This window comes from Brachyistius frenatus, unplaced genomic scaffold (assembly GCF_029030835.1).
Source record: "Brachyistius frenatus isolate BFR_SWC_R1_liver_20210118 unplaced genomic scaffold, ASM2903083v1 Contig_51, whole genome shotgun sequence".
Lineage (NCBI taxonomy): Eukaryota > Metazoa > Chordata > Actinopteri > Embiotocidae > Brachyistius > Brachyistius frenatus.
Window position 1 is genome coordinate 73,473 of NW_027210650.1, and position 18,907 is coordinate 92,379.

Consider the following 18,907-nt stretch of genomic DNA (forward strand, 5'->3'; position numbering starts at 1 on the left):
CCAGCTTTCACTTATCGCCCACCGCTTCAAGCTTTCCCAGCTACACCTGCACCGCCACCACAGCTCCAAGTCCTCGGCCACCGACTCACCATCAACCTTCCCAACGTCAACAAACAAACAATCCTCCTCCGAGTTCTGCAATTGAGTCCTTTTCCTTCTTAAGACAAGGACCGAATGTCTCCGAAAAAACTACCTGTCGGTGCATCCAGTAGCCGTTAAGATATTTCAGCTTGGACCAAAACATCAGAGTGATGTAATAACCGACTGCCGGGTTCAGATTTAAAACCGTAGTAGAAGCTGTCGTTGATTTTCACAAAGTGAAGAGAAACACATTGATCTAAGAGTTGGTGTCCAAACATGACTCATCTCCACGACCTGTGGCGCTGAGTCATGTTTCTGTTGCTACAGGAAGCAGACGCTGCCTTTTTTTTTCTTCTACGTCCCGCCTACAAAACCGTGATTGGCCGAGAGGTTCCTTCAAACAGCGAGAGCAACACCAGACCAATTAAGAGCCACAGAAAGGAAGTTGTGTGTGCGGCGAGGATTGGGACGGAGGATTTGGTAAAAGTCGAAGCTCTAAAGCAGCAACATATTCATATTCATATTTTATCTCCTCCAGCAGGAAGGGGAAAAAAAGGGAGATTCAGTGCAATAATAATAACCAAGTCATCCAAAGCCACCAATCAATTTCTAGTCGAGGCAGAAATGTCACAACAAACAGTACAACAGTTAAACACACAAACACACACACAATAGTGTGTGCCAACAACCAAATGCAGCGGAGGAAAGACGAGCGGCCGTGCAAAGACACAATGGAGTTATCCTATTAAGACACAAATCCACAGACGCACACGGAAACACAAACACAATATTGGCACTGACCTTGAAGCTCCAGTAGTTTGGTTGTTGCTGCAGGGGGAGGAGGGAGGGGGAGGGGGGATGGGGCAGGGGGGGCAAAGAGGAGGACAAGGAGACAAGAGGAGGGACGGGGAGGAGGAGGGTGAAAGAGGAGAGAAGAAGAATCCAGAGTCAGACTTTTTCTTTTCTTTTTTTATATCAGGAGTCGAGCTGCAAAACAACACAGAGCAAAAACAAAAACCCACGGAGGAGCAAGAGGAACTGGAGGAGCTGGAGGAACTGGAGGAGCTGGAGGAACTGGAGGAGCTGGAGGAGCTGGAGGAGCTGGAAGAGCTGGAGGAACTGGAGGAGCTGGAGGAGCTGGAGGAACTGGAGGAGCTGGAGGAACTGGAGGAGCTGGAGGAGCTAGAGGAGCTGGAGGAGCTGGAGGAACTGGAGGAGCTGGAGGAACTGGAGAAGGTGGAGGAGATAGAGGAGCTGGAGGAACTGGAGGAGCTGGAGGAGCTGGAGGAACTGGAGGAGCTGGAGGAACTGGAGAAGGTGGAGGAGATAGAGGAGCTGGAGGAGCTGGAGAAGGTGGAGGAGATAGAGGAGCTGGAGGAGATAGAGGAGCTGGAGGAGCGTCCGGTTGGAAGCAGAGCCGAGAGAAAAGAACCTGCTTGGTCACTCGGCTCCCGTGTTGAAGATGTGAACGTAACACGGCAAAAGTGTGACTGATGAGGTTTTCCAGCTGCGACACATTGAACGAACACAAACTGCAGCAAACAAACCAATAAACTGCCGTCGTTTTTATTTATTTTATTTTGTTTTTTTGACTATCGCGGCCTGGTGAGAAAATGATGAGCTAATTATTATGATGATAGCCAGATTAACTTGCGCTGTCCTTCACTGCCGTCGTAATAGGACTTTAATTGCTTGTAATTGCTTCCCAGCAATTAATCAAATGTTTACAGTGACTTCACACACACACACACACACACACACACACACACACACACACACCCACACACACACAGTAATGATGGGATGGCGAGCGGTGCTGGCGTGGACCCAGCAGCGGCGTTAAAGCCGTGCCGAGACGGCGGATTAAGAAACGCGTTGAACTGGACGTGGAGCGGAGCCAACGATGAGGTCGAGGTCGACGTCCGTCCGACTCCTCGAAGAACAGCTGACGGATGTTCAGCTGACGGATGTTCATCTGCTAATGTGCGCTTCACGGCCAAAAACACACGGACAACCCCGTCCAAATACTTTCCAAGAGACTGATTTGAAGCCACGCCCCCTTTTCCCTTTCAATACACCAATCAGAGCTAAGAATGAAGGACAACTTCAGTTTGAAGGATAAAGCTGCCAATATTATATATTTTCTTTATATATCGTCAACAAATCAAGCACGAGCCTGTATGAAAAGGTCCATCTGGATAAAGTTTGATTTGTATTTTCAGCTGTGGATGAATACGAAGTGTGCGCTGTGTTTGTGCACGTGATCCGGCACAACAGCTCGATGTGTTTTTAAAAGTTTGTGGACATCGTAGATCTCTGCGACTCAGAGGAATGACATATGTGGAGCTTAAACACACACAGAACTTGTTAATTGGGTCAATTAATATTCATTTGGTACAAGAAAGATAAAAAACATCAGCAGATTTATTATTCTACCGATAAATACAAAGAGAAGAAGGAGCGGCGCTACTTGAGAAAATGAAAACTGATTATCCTCCACTGAGATAATCACTTTTCTGCAAGCAGTTCTCTGCCGAGTTTTTTTTTTTTTTTTGTAATCTGCTCATAAATTCTTGTGTTTTGATTTCTAACTTTCATCATGAAGCCACTCGATTGCCACAAACTACCAATTATTAATGACGGCAGCTCGTCGGATGACGGCGGAGAGAAGTGCGATCGGTCAACGAAGGGACGTTGCGTCATCGCCGCAGCATCGTTCGTCTGGCAAAACGTTCTTTGTTCCCCCGCAGAGCCAGGTCTCTAAATGTTCCCAGTTTGACGTGGAGGAACCTCACGACCCAGTGAAACACCCGTCACACTTAAACATGACTGATGCTCTTCAGGCTGAATGTGAGAAAACCGCACCGGTTACAGCAGCACAATAAAACACACACCTTTCCTCCAGTTGTTCACGCTGCTCTTTCAGCTAACGCTTCGGGTATGATTGGTATGCGAGCCATTAAACTCTCTCGTGATTTTCCTGAATGAAAAAGGTAAAAGATAAGAATAAAAGAAGCGACATTCTTTCCCTGAACGTCTTCCTCTCGTTACGTCGGAGAGGAGAATTGAATTGAATAATACAGGAAACAGATCTAAACTCAAGGTCTCCGTCGATAAATAAAATCATATAAAAAGAGATGCGAAGGACGGCGGCGCTCCGGAGAAGTGACCTTGTGTACAATAACGCTGTTATTAGATAGTGAGCTCGGTTTTCAGCAGAAAATTAAATAAAAAATCAAACTGTTTAATCAGAATTTTGAGAAAAGGTAAACGGGGCGGCATCAATACAGGTTTCTGAACAAAACATTTTGTTTTATACTAATTTTATAAAGACCATTTTAAGAAAAAGAAAAATGACATCATTCTTTAGTTTGCTCTCATGCAGTTTAGTGGGGGAGAGTGTAGCCCAGTTTGTTTTCTATGTACTTTACGGGACCTAAATGCCTCACATGCAAACTATCACTGCAAGCTACAATTTACAGATGTACCTTAAACACCTCACATGCACACCGGATGCTACAATTTACCAATTTCCCCTAAAGGCCTCACACGGAGATGACGAGAACAAACTACAATGACCTGATGTCCCTTAAACGCCTCGCGTGCCTTAGGTCTCCAGTCAGTCAGGTACTGAACGGAGTGATGAGTTTTAAAATGAAAACACGTGAATGTAGGTATCGAGATTTGAAGCAATTCAGTCAGCCCCGTAAAAGTAGAGAAGTTTTCTCCTCAGCCGTCGGACAGACGAGTTTAAACTCCGCAGCTACTCTGATTACAGAAGTTCAACCTACTACAGTCGTCATTACTACAAAAAATCAAAACAAATAATGATTCCCATGAAAGCGTCCTCCTCTCCGAGCAGCTGCAGGTCGGTTTACCTTCCTGACATCCAAACATCCTCTCGCTCTCAGATTCTCAGGTTTCCGTGTCTTCAACACAAAACGTCTGCAAATCCACAAAAAGCTGTCGCATCAAACGACTCGCAGCTATTTCACAAAGTGAGAGCAGAGCGCCAATTGATCTGCGTAAAGCCGTTTTCCACAGCGTTTCTGAGCACCATCAAATATTCATGAGCAAATAAGGAGCACCGAAAGTTTAAATTTCTGAATGAAAAATAATATTTGTTGGAGAGGCTGATTGAGAAAATACGTTTTCAGGGCTTTTTATTTTCCACATCACAGCACAGGTGACTTAATGCTGGTTAGATTTAAATTTAATCACAAACCTTCATAATTAAATGAAGGTGTAGGAGGAATGTAATGTTTGAGCAGCTGCTCTGGGATATTTTCTCTCCTCAAATCTCAGTTGTGACTTTTGAAAAAAGCCGTCTGACTTTTCTTCTGAATATGGAGCAAAAAGAAAAAACTGATTTTGGGAAAACAAAGAGCTCCGCCGGCCTGTTGGGCGGCCGTGACCCAGATTTCAGAGCTCCATGTGGCTCCGAGGCCTCCGTCCAAGTCTGGTGACCAAAACACCTGATCTGATGCCCGGCAGCCTCGTTCTGCTGCAACCAGACACAAACTGATCTGTCAAAACCACACGAGTCGTCCGAAATGATGTTTTTGCCTTTCTGTCCTTTAACTCGGCTTTTTTTTTAATTTTACTCCGAAAATATTTACAATTTCATTATCAGCCACTGAACTGTTAAAATTTCAGAGTTCATCAAAGCATTCAGTATGAGGTGCAATCAAAACATTCAGAGACGTGTTCCCGTGATGCGCACGGAGGAGGAGGAAGCTGCAACCTTCATGAGGAAGTATTCACAGTCGTCTCCTGATCGACATCATCACTGAGTTCCTCACGTTGTTGTGACCGCTGCTACGTGAACATTTGGGATTTCATTCACGGACCTGAAACTGGAGCAGAGAAACATCAGATTTTGGGGTCAAACTCTGTGAATGTTCAACCGAGACCCTCGAAACGCTTCAGGAAGTCTCCGGCGATGAAGCCACGAGCCGAGCGAGGTGTTTCTGAGTGACGTTCACGTTTCAAGAGGGGGCGGAGCTTCAACGTCAGGAGGTCAGGAGACACCAGCTGGGTTTTCTTTGACGTTGGTTGTGTCACCGTGAATTCGTCCCCCAGAGTCAGACCGTCAACACCGAGTTCCACTGGGATCTTCTGAGGCGTCTGAGGGGAAAACATTCGCTGCAAAACCACCTGAACTGTGGCGCCATGGCAACAGGGTTCTCCGACATGACAACGCGCTGGCGCACCCTCCTCACTCACTGGATTGATGATAATATTCAGGACTTCCAGGTAATTGTAGTAAATGTTCCCTGAGCTTTGGGTGTTTTATAAAATTCTGGTTCTGACAGACAGTTTGCAGAATATTCTGACTCATCTTCGTCTCGGTGCGACGAATCTCGTCTCGTCTCTTCTCGTCGGGCAGCAGCGAGAGAAGAAGACAAACATCAGCCGAGAGGACTTTCAGATCACCTGGTCCTTAAAATACCATCCGGTAACCAAGGAAACATCAGCTGCTGACCTCATGGGCAGACCGACCGGGTCATCAGGTGTTCGTCTGTTCAAACACTTCAACACAAAAATCACTCCAGCGTCACCTCGTCGACTCTCTGATTACTTCATCTTCATCTCCAACAAGCTGCAACGCTTCATCTCGTAGTTCGGAGAAGCTGAAGCTAATGAATGTGTCGGTGGAGCCAAATGAGGACCGTTACCACGGTGATCTTTAACAGTTTTCATCCATTTCTTGTCGGGACCAGAAGAAGCTGCTTTTCTTTGCCGCACGAACAAGAAGACAAAGATGATGTGAATGAAACAATTTTGAGGTTTTCCATCAATAAGTTTACTTTCTGACTCTTTTCTTTCCAAAGATGAATCCTGTGCAGGATTTATTTCTTAATATTTAGAAGTAAAAAACATCTGTAACCTCCAGCCGGATTCGTGACTTCAACTTTGCAGCATCTCAGCGCCGTTGCTGATTATTACAAACTGACAGCTGGGAAATTGGCGTTAATATCATCACCTCTCCTCAGAATTACTGCGACAGTCGCAAACAGCTGATAATCTGCGCGCCCGCTGCGTTATAATCCCTCATACGTCTCCGCCGTGGAATCACCTGCTCCGTTCATTCACCTTTAAATTGGGGGAGGAGAAAAATAAAATAAAATCTTCGGCCCCCGAGTCGCTCAGCGGATAATTTTAATGCACCAACAAGCGGACATTTTTTTGGAACATAAAGCCCGTCTCATCTCCCACAAACAGCCGCGATGCGCCGTGACTCGGTGATTACTGCCCGCAATATTTCTCAATCACTTGAGCTGAAATCCCAAAGCGGCCGTACGCACCGAGAGACAGGACGGGAGGAGGGAGGGGGAGGGAGGGGAGGGAGGGGAAGGGAAGGGGGGGGGGAGACATGCACGCCTGACCTGCATGCCAAGTAGCCATCTTTACACCCTCCTCCTCTTCCTCCTCCTCCTCTTCATCACTCACAGTCTGCCTTGCTTCCTCTCCAGCCCCCCGAAAACACACGCACACCAACACACGTGCACCGACACACACACACACACACACACACACACACACACACACACACACACACACACACACACACACACACACACACACACACACACACACACACACACTCTGTTTCCTCTCTGCTTCCTCTCACGCCTTCCACCAAACACACATGAACGCACATTATCATCGCTGCGGCAGCTCAGACACACCTGGCGTTCAACCTCACCTGCCTGCCCACACACACACACACACACACACACACACACACACACACACACACACACACACACACACACACACACACACACACACACACACACACACACACACACACACACACACACACACACACACACACACACACACGCCAAGCAGGAATGTTAGAGGAGACGAGTTGTGTGGTCATCACCTGACTTTACATCACCTTTACCACACACACACACACACACACACACACACACACACACACACACACACACACACACACACACACCTGTACTTCACTCCATCATCTCTCATGCAGCAGCAGCAGCAGCGTCACACATTCACGATGAGGATGCAAAGGACGACAGAGTTACCGTAGCTACTTAGCGTTGACGGCGCGTCCTCCCGCTCCGTCCTCCTCCCTCTTCCTCCTCCTCCCCCCTCTCCATGTTTTGCTTCTTTTTTTTGTGTGTGTCACTGCGGTTTCTGTGTCTTTCCCGCGCCCCGAGGATCTGCCAGAGTCCCCCCTCGCCTCGCTGGTACCCGTAGTAGCGCCTGAGAGGCAGTTAGTCCTGCCCCTCTTCCTCCTCCTCCTCCTCCTCCCCCTCTCTCGCTCTCTCACCTCCTGTCTGTCAGTCTATCTCACCTCTCATCCCTGACATGAGCGATTCAGAAAAAAAAGAAAAGCAACCTCCCTCTGTCCTTCTCTGGCTCTCTCTGTCGTTCTCTCTCGGTACAGCGTGTGCCTCCCTTCCAAAAAGCCCAGGCATTGCCAACCATATGATATCACTCAGTTGCCTTATATGGAGGAAAAACGGTGGGTTGCCATGACGACAGCAGACTCCACCTGTTTCTCCATCACACTCTCTCTCTTGTCTCTCTCTGGGTCTCAAGTCCACTTTTTTTTCATCAGGAGATAGATGAAGTAAATAAACACAGCACATGGAGAACGAAGAGAGGAGGAGGAGGAGGGAGGAAGATGTGACAGACAGAAGCTGAAGGAAAGAAATACAAGAGAGCAGGCTTGAAGATATACTTTTTTTTTTCTGCCCTCCAGCAGTGACAGTGAGGAGATCAATACCGGTGTCACGTCTGTGTTAAATACAGAAACAGGTAATCAAAAGTATTCGAAGGCAGAGAGAGAAAAAAAAAAAAAAAAAGCCGGCTGTCAAAAGGAAGATGGAGACGAGCGACTCGTTTGAAAACGATGAAGACGCAGGTTTTTAAACTCGCATTCAGAGAGTCTCACTCAGTTGTTCACTTGAAAGGTGAAACAAATAGTTTGAGGATAAAAAAATAAATTTAAAAAAAAGAGTCTTTGGCTCCTTCCTCTGATCCGCTGGTCAATCATGGCTGAACGTTGCGTCATTACTTTCAGAGACTTAAAGAAATGGTCCGCCTCAAACCCGTCTAGTCTAAAAGGTGGTGAGAGGAGGTTTTTCAAAGCGATCCGAACATCAGACGAACACTTCTGATGTCCCACGCTGGCCCATCTTTACTTGTTGGAACTATTTCTGGTGAACGACAGCCGGTGAGAGCGACTCATCTCAGCTTTGCCAGGCGTGTAACCCAGTACCTGGATTTGGCCTAGTTTTGGTTTATCTGTGCACAGAAGAACCCAAACGAGGCCAAATCCACTGTTGTGGTCCTGGAAAAAAAAAAAAAAAAAACCTAGTTGAGTCTCTCGGTTGGCGTCCTTGTGGGAGAGTCAGACAACAGACACTCAGTGGACCGATCGGATGAGTCAGCTGCTTCTCACTTACAGAGGCTACAGTGTTCACGCACACCTCACTAACACATTTAAATATCTGTATCATTGACTTATTTTCTGTCCCTCTTCATTAAAGCTTGTCAGACAGGTTCAGAGGAGTTCAGATAAATCCCCCGACAAGCTCTACTGTAGGGCGGCACAATTAATCCTAATAATTAATGGGGGAAAAAAAAGCAATAAACATTTACATTGAAAAAGAAACCGTCATTCTCATTTTATCCAGAATCGCACCGTGTTGGTCTGAAGTGGACATTAAACTTGAATCACCATGAGACTCACGTTGTATAAATCAGACGGCTGCAGAAGCGTAGCTGGTTGCAGTTTTATTCTTTAGGAGATAGCCACGCTAGCTTTATGCTAAGCTACGCTAACCACGCCCTGCAGCTACGAGTGTACAAACAGACGTGAATCCTTCTCAAGAAGGAAAATAAGCACACGTCCCTCAATGTTGAATTATTCCTCAGAGGCAAACGGAGGCAAAGCTGCAGCCGGCTGCTCTGACCATCTGTCACAGGTATCACGTCAAGAGATGTCTGCTGATTGATGGCAGGGAGGGGGGGAAGGGGGGGAGAGGGAGGGGGAGGGGGAGAGGGGGGGAGAGAGAGGGGGAGAGGGGGGAGGGGGGAGAGAGGGAAGAGAGAGGCAGGAGATCCGATGCGGTTTAATATTTCACATTCTGACATCTTCTCACCGACTCTCTTAAGTCCTTTTCTTCGTATTCTATCGCCGCCTCTTTCAGATAATAAGCACTAAAAAAAGTGTCCATTAGTGACCCGGTGAGCGCTCATAAAAATGCCTGTGTGTGTGTGTGTGTGTGTGTGTGTGTGTGTGTGTGTGTGTGTGTGTGTGTGTGTGTGTGTGTGTGTGTGTGTGTGTGTGTGTGTGTGTGTGTGTGTGTGTGTGTGTGTGTGTGTGTGTGTGTGTGTGTGTGTGTGTGTGTGTGTGTGTGTGTGTGTGTGTGTGTGTGTGTGTGTGGTGTGTGTGTGTGTGTGTGTGTGTGTGTGTGTGGTGTGTGTGTGTGTGTGTGTGTGTGTGTGTGTGTGTGTGTGTGTGTGTGTGTGTGTGTGTGTGTGTGTGTGTGTGTGTGTGTGTGTGTGTGTGTGTGTGTGTGTGTGTGTGTGTGTGTGTGTGTGTGTGTGTGTGTGTGTGTGTGTGTGTGTGTGTGTGTGTGTGTGTGTGTGTGTGTGTGTGTGTGTGTGTGTGTGTGTGTGTGTGTGTGTGTGTGTGTGTGTGTGTGTGTGTGTGGTGTGTGTGTGTGTGTGTGTGTGTGTGTGTGTGTGTGTGTGTGTGTGTGTGTGTGTGTGTGTGTGTGTGTGTGTGTGTGTGTGTGTGTGTGTGTGTGTGTGTGTGTGTGTGTGTGTGTGTGTGTGTGTGTGTGTGTGTGTGTGTGTGTGTGTGTGTGTGTGTGTGTGTGTGTGTGTGTGTGTGTGTGTGTGTGTGTGTGTGTGTGTGTGTGTGTGTGTGTGTGTGTGTGTGTGTGTGTGTGTGTGTGTGTGTGTGTGTGTGTGTGTGTGTGTGTGTGTGTGTGTGTGTGTGTGTGTGTGTGTGTGTGTGTGTGTGTGTGTGTGTGTGTGTGTGTGTGTGTGTGTGTGTGTGTGTGTGTGTGTGTGTGTGTGTGTGTGTGTGTGTGTGTGTGTGTGTGTGTGTGTGTGTGTGTGTGTGTGTGTGTGTGTGTGTGTGTGTGTGTGTGTGTGTGTGTGTGTGTGTGTGTGTGTGTGTGTGTGTGTGTGAGTATGTGTGTGTGTGTGTGTGTGTGTGTGTGTGTGTGTGTGTGTGTGTGTGTGTGTGTGTGTGTGTGTGTGTGTGTGTGTGTGTGTGTGTCGCCCCGGAGGCATCGCGCCACATAATGCGGCCTGTGTGGGTTTCTGAGCCCACCGACGTGCAGTTATTATCTCTCAGGAAGAAAATGTTCACATGTGGAAACAGAAAGCACTCAGAGCTGGTTTCTCCCCCCGAGGCGGCACTCCGCTCGGCATCCGTTACTGTACCAGATCTGCATCAAACATTTTTTTTTTTTTTTTTTTTAACGACGTCAGAAAGTTACGCATCATCTCGGTGTTGAGAAGTCTGTAGAAGATTTCTGAAGACACTGATTTAACTGAATGAATTTGTCGCCTGTGATCTGCGTTGGTAGCTGTGGGCTCAGTAGATGTACGAGGTTGGATCGACATGTTCAGAGACGGCTCCTGTTGTGCGTGAACGATGCGCAGCACCGAGCAGGAGGAAGCTACGACCCCGAAGAGGAAGTCTCACAGATTCTGTTGTCTGATCTAAATCTGCGCTCCAGTTACTCGTTTTTGTGAGCGGGTGTGAATGCAAGTTTTCCTTTTACGCACGTGAGCGCAAAGTAAAGTTTGTAACAGCAGAGAGAAGTTTTAGGGAGCCAAACTCGTGCGGTAGTCGAGTCGTTGTGTTACAGAACCATGTTGCACTAAACAACAGCTAAACACAAGTAAACAACCAGCTAACAATGCTAACAACCTGCTAACAACGCTAACAACCCTCAGAAGGTCCCGGTGGAACTCGGTGTTGACAGTCTGACCCTGGGGGACAAATTCACGGTGACACAACCAACGTCAAAGAAAAGCCACCCGGGGTTAATCGAGCTGACTGGGATCGTAATAGTTAGCATCGTTTCCACTCATCTGTATAAAAACAGCTGCTTGAAACTAAGGAAATTGTTGTAATTCTTTCTAAACTTTAACGAGTGTCTGTCTACAAATATCGAACGTTAGAAATGAAACCAGGTGGATGTTGTTGAAACGTTTTCAGTCAAACGGGATAAAACAGACTCGTCTGTCTTTCTATTTTAAGACCCAATAAGCTCGGCGGTTTGATCGTCTGCGGTTTGTATTCCACTTGTTTTAGTATCTGCATCTCTGATGAAAATAATCATACAACAGTACAAACAGCTTGTGTATTATCTCGTGTGCAGCCTGTTTCCTGCACACTTTCAAACCTCTCTGGTTTTTTTCGGTCCCCTGATGATTTTCAGTGGTTTTTTTTCTCTTCATCTCCTCAGAGGACTGTTTGCTGTGTGCTCTGCACTTCATGACTTAATATGAAAGAAAAAATACTTGCAAGCTAACTGACTGATAATAAGACACACAACAGTATTAGACCTGATTAAAGTGGTGCAGCGTGCAGGAGCGTCCTGCAGCAACGACGGTCCTCAGGAGGGTTCCAGGAAACAACAAAATGATCCAACCTTCTGTTTTATGGAATTTAATTGAGCGTAAGATTCTGTACGTTGCTCATTAACGAGGATTTTGGAAGCACGACCTCCACTTATGTGGATATAAATACTCATGTTGCCATGGCAAAACAACAACATTAAAGTGGTCCATGTTGTTGTGTTTGTGGATGTGGGCGTGGAGCTACCTGTCGGCCGACGGGAGCCGAGCCCTGCGACAGGCTGCCGGGGCTGTTGGAGTACTTGATCTTCTGGAGGTCCATGAGGGCGTCCCGCTGCCGCTCGATGTCCGCCTTGTGGATGCTGTTCAGGGCCTCCAGGCTCTTGGCGGCCACCGAGTTGTGCCGGCGGTCCAGCGAGGACGACGTGAAGCCCCCGTTGGTGTTGTCGGGGAACCGCCGAGCCCCGCGGCCGCCGCTGGCCGCCAGGGTGTGGTAATCCCGCGGGAACTCGGCATCGCCGGCAGAGATCATGGGACCCTTTCTCTTCTCTCGACCTGCAGCCAGGTGATGGGGGGAGGGAGGGAGGGGGGAATTAAAGAGACAGAGGAGGAGAGGGGGACAGAAAGTGAAGGCGTGAGCAGCGAGATAATAATATAACAATAATATCTGAGAAGAGCTGAAACAAAAACAGGGTTTTTTCTTCCATTATAAGGCTTCAGTGCAGCAATAAAATCATTGTGGAGGACATCCGAACTTCCTGAAATGACTTCTCCCACATGGTATTGTTGTATTTGGACTTCTTCAGTGAGTTTTTTTTCTTGAAGCTTTTTGGTTTCGTTCATTTATCTGCTCCAGTTTACACAGATAAGGTGAAAATAATGTTCAAATAGGATGTGGAGTTGCATATTTTGAACATCAGTATTCGGTTTGATCTGTAGACTGTGGATGAAAGTGGACGTTGTTTCCGGATCTGACAGGTGAAGCCAACAAGCAGCTGTCGTAAAGTGCAATACCACTGAGTGCCACCAGGGTTTGGCTACAGAAAGGCTCTGGCTCACAAACCGATGGGTGGCGTGACAGTTGGTCGCCGCTTGGTTTGATCCATCCAACCCAAACAACTTCCCGTTTGTACTTTGACCTCCTTCTTCGACTCTGGTCATACATGCGTGTACTTTTCACGCCGAAGCTAGGCAAAACATGAAACTGACACAATGCCCTCTAGTGGACCGGAAAGTGTATTACATGTAAACAAAACTATGAAAACAAAAAGAAAACACAACATGGCTCAATTTTATAAAACTGATTGAGGGGTCTCCGACTGATGAGTTTCATTTTTTTTTTTTTTTTTTTTAAAGCAGATTTCATGAAATGAACAGAAGCCTAAAAGGTGGAAAATCAGTCTCCATTAGAAACATAAGAAAAACAGCAGTGATGTGAAGTGCGTGTGGTTTACGAGCAGATGTGCTGAGGTGCTTTGAAATGCTCATTACACTGTGAGAAAGTGGGATAGTCGGTGTTAATGTCACAGCACACCTCACAGCACAAACGCTGCTGTGTGAAACACACTGTAGTGTTAATAGGTCGGACCTGGAGGCGCGTCAGCTGACCAGCGCCGGCCGTTAAAGTGGGAACTAACGAGGAGGCGGTGACACCCGAGCGCTGATTCTGTCCTCCCACTGTCTGCACGGCGACAAGCTTTCTCTGTTCTCTCGGCCCGAACACACGCTCCTCTTCCTCTTACATACGTGTGCACACGCACACGCGAGAGCAACACGAGAACACAAATACGCCCTACGGCAATAAACCTCTGGTGAAAACCAGTGGGAACATCTGTCTGCTCCGACAACCGGCGCTGTCCTGGAAACCCAGAGGAAAAAAAAAAAAGGTGCCGCACAGTACAAATCTTCTGCTATCATGTGACGGCAGAAGAGTCTCACGTGTCAGATCGAGTCGGGGAGAAGTGACATGCACGGAGACGACGGGTGGGTGGATGGGGAGAGAGGGGTTAGCGCCCTCTGGTGGCCACAGGCACGTAAAGCAGAGCTGCCTGGGGTGAAGGTGGTCAGGTGCAGGAAGTGTCCTGTTTAAAAAGAGATGGGGACAGAGAGGGAGGGAGAGGATGGAAGGAGGCCTTATTTCATACCAGAAAAAGATTCTGTACTTTACACATGGAGGTGGTGACAAAATAAAGCAAAATTATAACCGAGTTTAGTAGGTGTTAGGAAGACTTCCTGCTCTGAGTTGTATCTTATGTAAAAAGGCACAAAACTGGAAAAAGCTGTTGAATTTTAAGATGAAGTTGCAGAAGTTATATCTGTTTATATGTGAAGCACTGCATGTAATTCTTTTGCTGTGAAGAACTTTGAGCTGCATTTCTTGTATGAAAGGTGCCATACAAATCAAATGTATTATTATTATCATTATTAAATAAAAGGGGATGAAATTGGCTGCAAATATAAGAAAATGTTAAGATTTGTTGAGTTTTATAAAATTCGATTTCACGAAGCGTTGTAGAACATGTACTTCCCGTTACTGCGATAAAATGACGAGTGTTGATTATTTAACTTGTGTAGATTCAATTTTTCACCTCCAAAGTTTTCAACTAATTTTTATCATAGATTCATCCCGAGTTTTGCGCTTTTTCCTACATTTCTTTTCAACGTCTTAAACACTTAGTGCTGCTACTGATGCTTTTTCTTCCCCCCACTGTCACCTCTGATTACAAGAAATACATTATTCACCCGGCTCACGTTGAACTCTGATAACCGGCTGCCTGAGTGAGACGCAGGTCTCTGATGTCTTTGTTCAACATCTGTCAACATCATTATTCTGCAGACACGGTTTCCTTCAGGTAAAGAAAATCCGGCAGCAGAGCAGCTCGCCTGCTGACGCCGCTGTCAGACAAATCATCGCTCACACCGGACAGGAGAGGAGGTGGTTTTAACCCCGACAGAGCTTCAAACAGAAACCCACCGCCGGGACTTATTACGGGAAAACGGGGACGTACGAGTGTACGCCGACCTCCGATCGGAAGTCGGCGGTTCAACTTTCAGCCACATCGGGGAAACTTTCTCTCACCTATTTTTTTCTGCAGCCAGATTGGAAGTGAAGCATCGTAGAGGTAAATCACATGAACTGTAGCGTCTCTATTGATCCTCTTATTTGCCGGCTGAGCAGCGGAGACGCACCGAAGCGAGACCTTTAACTTCATTAGTTAGCAGTTAACAAACTCGAAGCCGCAGACTGCTGCATAAACATTAGGAGGTTACACTTTTTATTGGAAATCAATCTAGCCGCGAACCCTAGTAACCAAACTATTAAACATCAGCGCCACTAAGAAAGATTATTCATCTACTAAATGAGAATATGAGTCAGACACCGAGATTAACATTTATTGACTCCATATTTCATGATAGAAGTTGAATGGGAGTCTATGGAGCCGCAGGCTTTTCGGAGCTGACTTCTAGTGGCACTAGGTGGTATTACAGCTGCAGGCACCTGATTTTATATATATATATATATATATAAATATATTTCCATATAACATACCATGATACTTTGCTGCCTCCATATTTAAGAAAGTTCCCGTTGCGTGTTCATGTTAAAAGGATCTTTTTCATTCCTTCCTGTGAACCTGAAATGTTCCCTGTCGGTGGACTCAGCCTGACAGTATTTGGAGCTGTCTGAATAAAAAAAGCAAAAAAAAAAAGCAAGTGTGATAGTGGTCACAGATGTAAGTCTTCTGATAGGACAGCAGCAGCATGCCGGTGAGTCTCCATGGCAGAGGGTTATAAAACAGAGGGAACACAGACAAGAGCTTGTCACTGTAATTTATGCGAAGCCTTTAGCAAGCCCCTACGATTTGTGTTGGGTGGTGGGTGGTGGGTGGTGGTGGGTGGTGGAGTGGGTGGGGGGACTGTATGTGGGACAAAGAGATGCTATATTTTACCAGGAGAAGGAGAGCTGGTCATCTGCTGCAATACCTGCTGGAATTTACCGTGCAGGTCTTTCTTAAAAACAACCAATGACGCAACAACGTCCGTCCTACATTTTAAACGGGATTCATCTGGGACAGCCGTTTGGTGAAAGTGTGGGCTTTAACTTTCATACAAAATACGCGCAGTTAGGACTGGGAGCTGCCCAGTAAAACCAGAGCGAAGCTGTGGCCTTTAACACAGATTAGGACACCTATTTTTTAGATTTTTTTTTTTTTACTTGTATTTTGTCATATAAAATATCACTATTTTTATATAATACATGTTATTTATCAGGTATCCAAGCTGATCTTGTCTGTCTTTATTCATGATGTTTATATTGTGAGTAACGCTATATTTCCTCTGTAATTTCGTACGACAACCAACTGTGACGTCACCAATTGATTTGTGAATTGTCGTCATCTTGTTTTGTTTTTTTAAGCTCCACCCTCGTGACCATATTTGGGCGAGCTGGAGAGGAGCGAGGGGACGACAGAAGACAGAGGTTTTTTGGAGCCAGCCCCTAGTGGCCCTCAGTGGTATTACACTTTAAGACACTTCTGCATCGACTTCCCATAGAAATTCACATAGAAATTTTGTGTACTACTTTATATATATGTTTAATTTGTATGTTTACGTGCTCTATAACGTCATGGTTCAGGTGTCCTGCTGTGTGTAGAGCAATTTATTATATGTAACACTCAACAGGAAATCAACTTTTTCTAAGTTGTACATATAGTTAGTGACAGATTACATGATTTTTTTTTCCCACTTTTAAGGACCTTAATGTGAGCTGATGGACCCTCTGACCGGTTTCACAGCTGAGGCTCGACGATAAAGACCTTTTTATTTCCTAGTAATGTTTGAACAAAACTCTCCTACCTTCTACAAATTACAGACTTTAATGACTGACCTTTCCTCACAAGCTAATTTAAAAAAGAAAAAACAGCGTATTAACATTTTCCATGTCAGTCTTAGTTGTGTATTTACTTCTGGTGAATTTATCCTGTTCTGCGGTGTAATATCCAAACTAATCTATTTTATAAATTTAACTAGACACGTAGAGAACCTTATTACTGAAATCACAACACTGCTCATCCATGTGGAAAACCAGCAACAGCCCCGTGCTCTATTTCTTTTCTTGCACTCCACCATGTCATTATTGCTCCTGGTGGTAGTTAATGGGCTGCCACCTCCTCCCAGCTCGCTCCTGGCACCACCTCTGTTATTACGTTGCTGCTAACAGCGCTACCGGTCCGGCTGATGAATTGCCCTTTAATTGTCTTACTTTGCTTTACATTGTTGAATCTTTAAAGCCGACGGCGCCGCCGACGGGAGGATGTCATATTTCAGCTTCTACACGGAAATACTGCCGTGCAAACATGATATTACGACATTTATTCGGCACAAACTCTGGCTCAGATCGCTAATTTTAACGTTATTAAAAAAAAACTCACAGTTCTCAATCACCGCTTCGGGATGGTAATAATTCAAACACAAGTGAATTAAAATGTGTGCGTGTCCCTCTCGCAGGCGCGCACACACTCACTGAAAGACGTCACACAGGCTTCTCCGCATGATTCATTATTCTGTGTTCATTACAGTTGAGGGGAGACTAAAAACCGAGTGAGCGATCGTCATTGTGCCACGATACCATATTTCAGCTGTCCGGGACGCAATCCAAGACGCTGCTCAAGGCCGCGTCCGAACATTTCTCATTACAAGGCTGCCTCTGTGTGTGTGTGTGTGTGTGTGTGTGTGTGTGTGTGTGTGTGTGTGTGTGTGTGTGTGTGTGTGTGTGTGTGTGTGTGTGTGTGTGTGTGTGTGTGTGTGTGTGTGTGTGTGTGTGTGTGTGTGTGTGTGTGTGTGTGTGTGTGTGTGTGTGTGTGTGCTGTAGTACAACCTTGGCCGGGTCTGACAGAGGCCGTTTGTTAGCTTTATGGTTTCATTGGGCCGAGGTCTAATCATTCGCACTCGTCTGTGCTTCACTCAAATTCACCTCAAATGATTTTCTTCCAGAATTTCATTTTGGAAAGCTTCGCCTCAGGAGCCGAGTTCGTCCCGGCAACGGCGCGACCCGCACGGCACACGTATGATACTGCATGATACAGTCCGTAGGGGATCCTGCATTAAACATGAGACAGCAGCTGTACACAGCATAAGTTTAAATCACTGCAAGTTGACAAATGCCAAAAGATATATATATATATATATATATATATATATATATATATAAAAATGCATGACCAGGGATTTAATGGACTTAAAGCTGAAAAAGTTCTTTAATTTATTAGTTAATCAACAAAAAAATGTCTGAAATGTGAAGAACTGTTGCGCTGTTTTATTTTATGTCGTTGGAACTGAAGCGCCAAGTTCACGAGTTAAAAGTGTTCGTAGCTTTCGGGTCTGAAAAATGAGACCGATGCGCCTCAAGCTGCAATACCACCGAGTGCCACTAGAGGTCGGCTCCAAAAAAGCCTCCATGGACTCCCATTCAACTTCTCAAAGTCAGTCAAAAGTCACTCCTTCTTCTTAGTTTTCTGGAGGTCCATCTGAAAATAATCCCTCATTCATTAGAAAAGAAGATTCAAGAAGACCTGTTTTTGGGGGCGTGTCTGTTTGATTGACAGGCCTGTGGTGCAGTCAGGTTACAGCTATCGGTGGGCGGGACGTAGTATCGTCAGGTTTCCGATCAGATCGGTCAGATCCACCGCTGGCTCCTCCCCCAGCTCGTCCAAATATGGTCACTTCCTGCTCCAAACTAGCAAAGATGGTGACGGACAGAATCTGAACTGGAGGATTCATAACGTTCATAAACCAACGATGACATCACTGATGGATGATGACATCACTGATGGTCGTTGCTTGGTTTGCACATAGTGTCACATGTTGATCATCATTAAAATATATAAATAACACATAATATTTTTCAGTACTCCCCTCTCCTCCCCTCCCCTCCCCCCTTCTCTGCTCCTTTTAAAACCGACTCATTCACTTATTCATTCATCATTTTTACATAATCTCCCTCATGTTCCAGCTGGTGGAAGGACGCCACCGGGCTGGAACAGAGTTCACTCCTCACGCTGTCGTTCCCTCTTCCTCTCCGCCTCTCCATCACAAATCCTCTATTCATCAGAGACCGTTAATTACGGAGGAAGGCGCTGTGGCAGGAACGAGAGCAAGAAAGAACAAGAAGAAAAAAAACCCGCTGCTCCTCCATCCCCAAATTATAATATCCAGCTCTCCAGGGCACTTGAAA

The 18,907-nt window shown here is 46.0% G+C and overlaps 1 protein-coding gene across 11 annotated transcripts in view; it reads right to left on the bottom strand.

Annotated features, from left to right (window-relative positions):
* Nucleotides 1-18,907, bottom strand: part of srcin1b (SRC kinase signaling inhibitor 1b) — an 81,924-nt gene that overhangs the window by 38,132 nt on the left and 24,885 nt on the right. For 9 of the 11 annotated variants that reach the window (XM_069704460.1, XM_069704459.1, XM_069704467.1 and 6 more), the window contains exons 2-3: nucleotides 11,921-12,228; nucleotides 883-909 (exon numbers count right to left, since the gene is read on the bottom strand). In XM_069704460.1, the coding sequence (XP_069560561.1) occupies nucleotides 883-909; nucleotides 11,921-12,228 (335 nt within the window). Of the gene's footprint in view, nucleotides 1-882; nucleotides 910-7,142; nucleotides 7,681-11,920; nucleotides 12,229-18,907 lie in introns of those variants that run through there. The other 2 variants (XM_069704470.1, XM_069704468.1) reach the window with 2 other exon arrangements.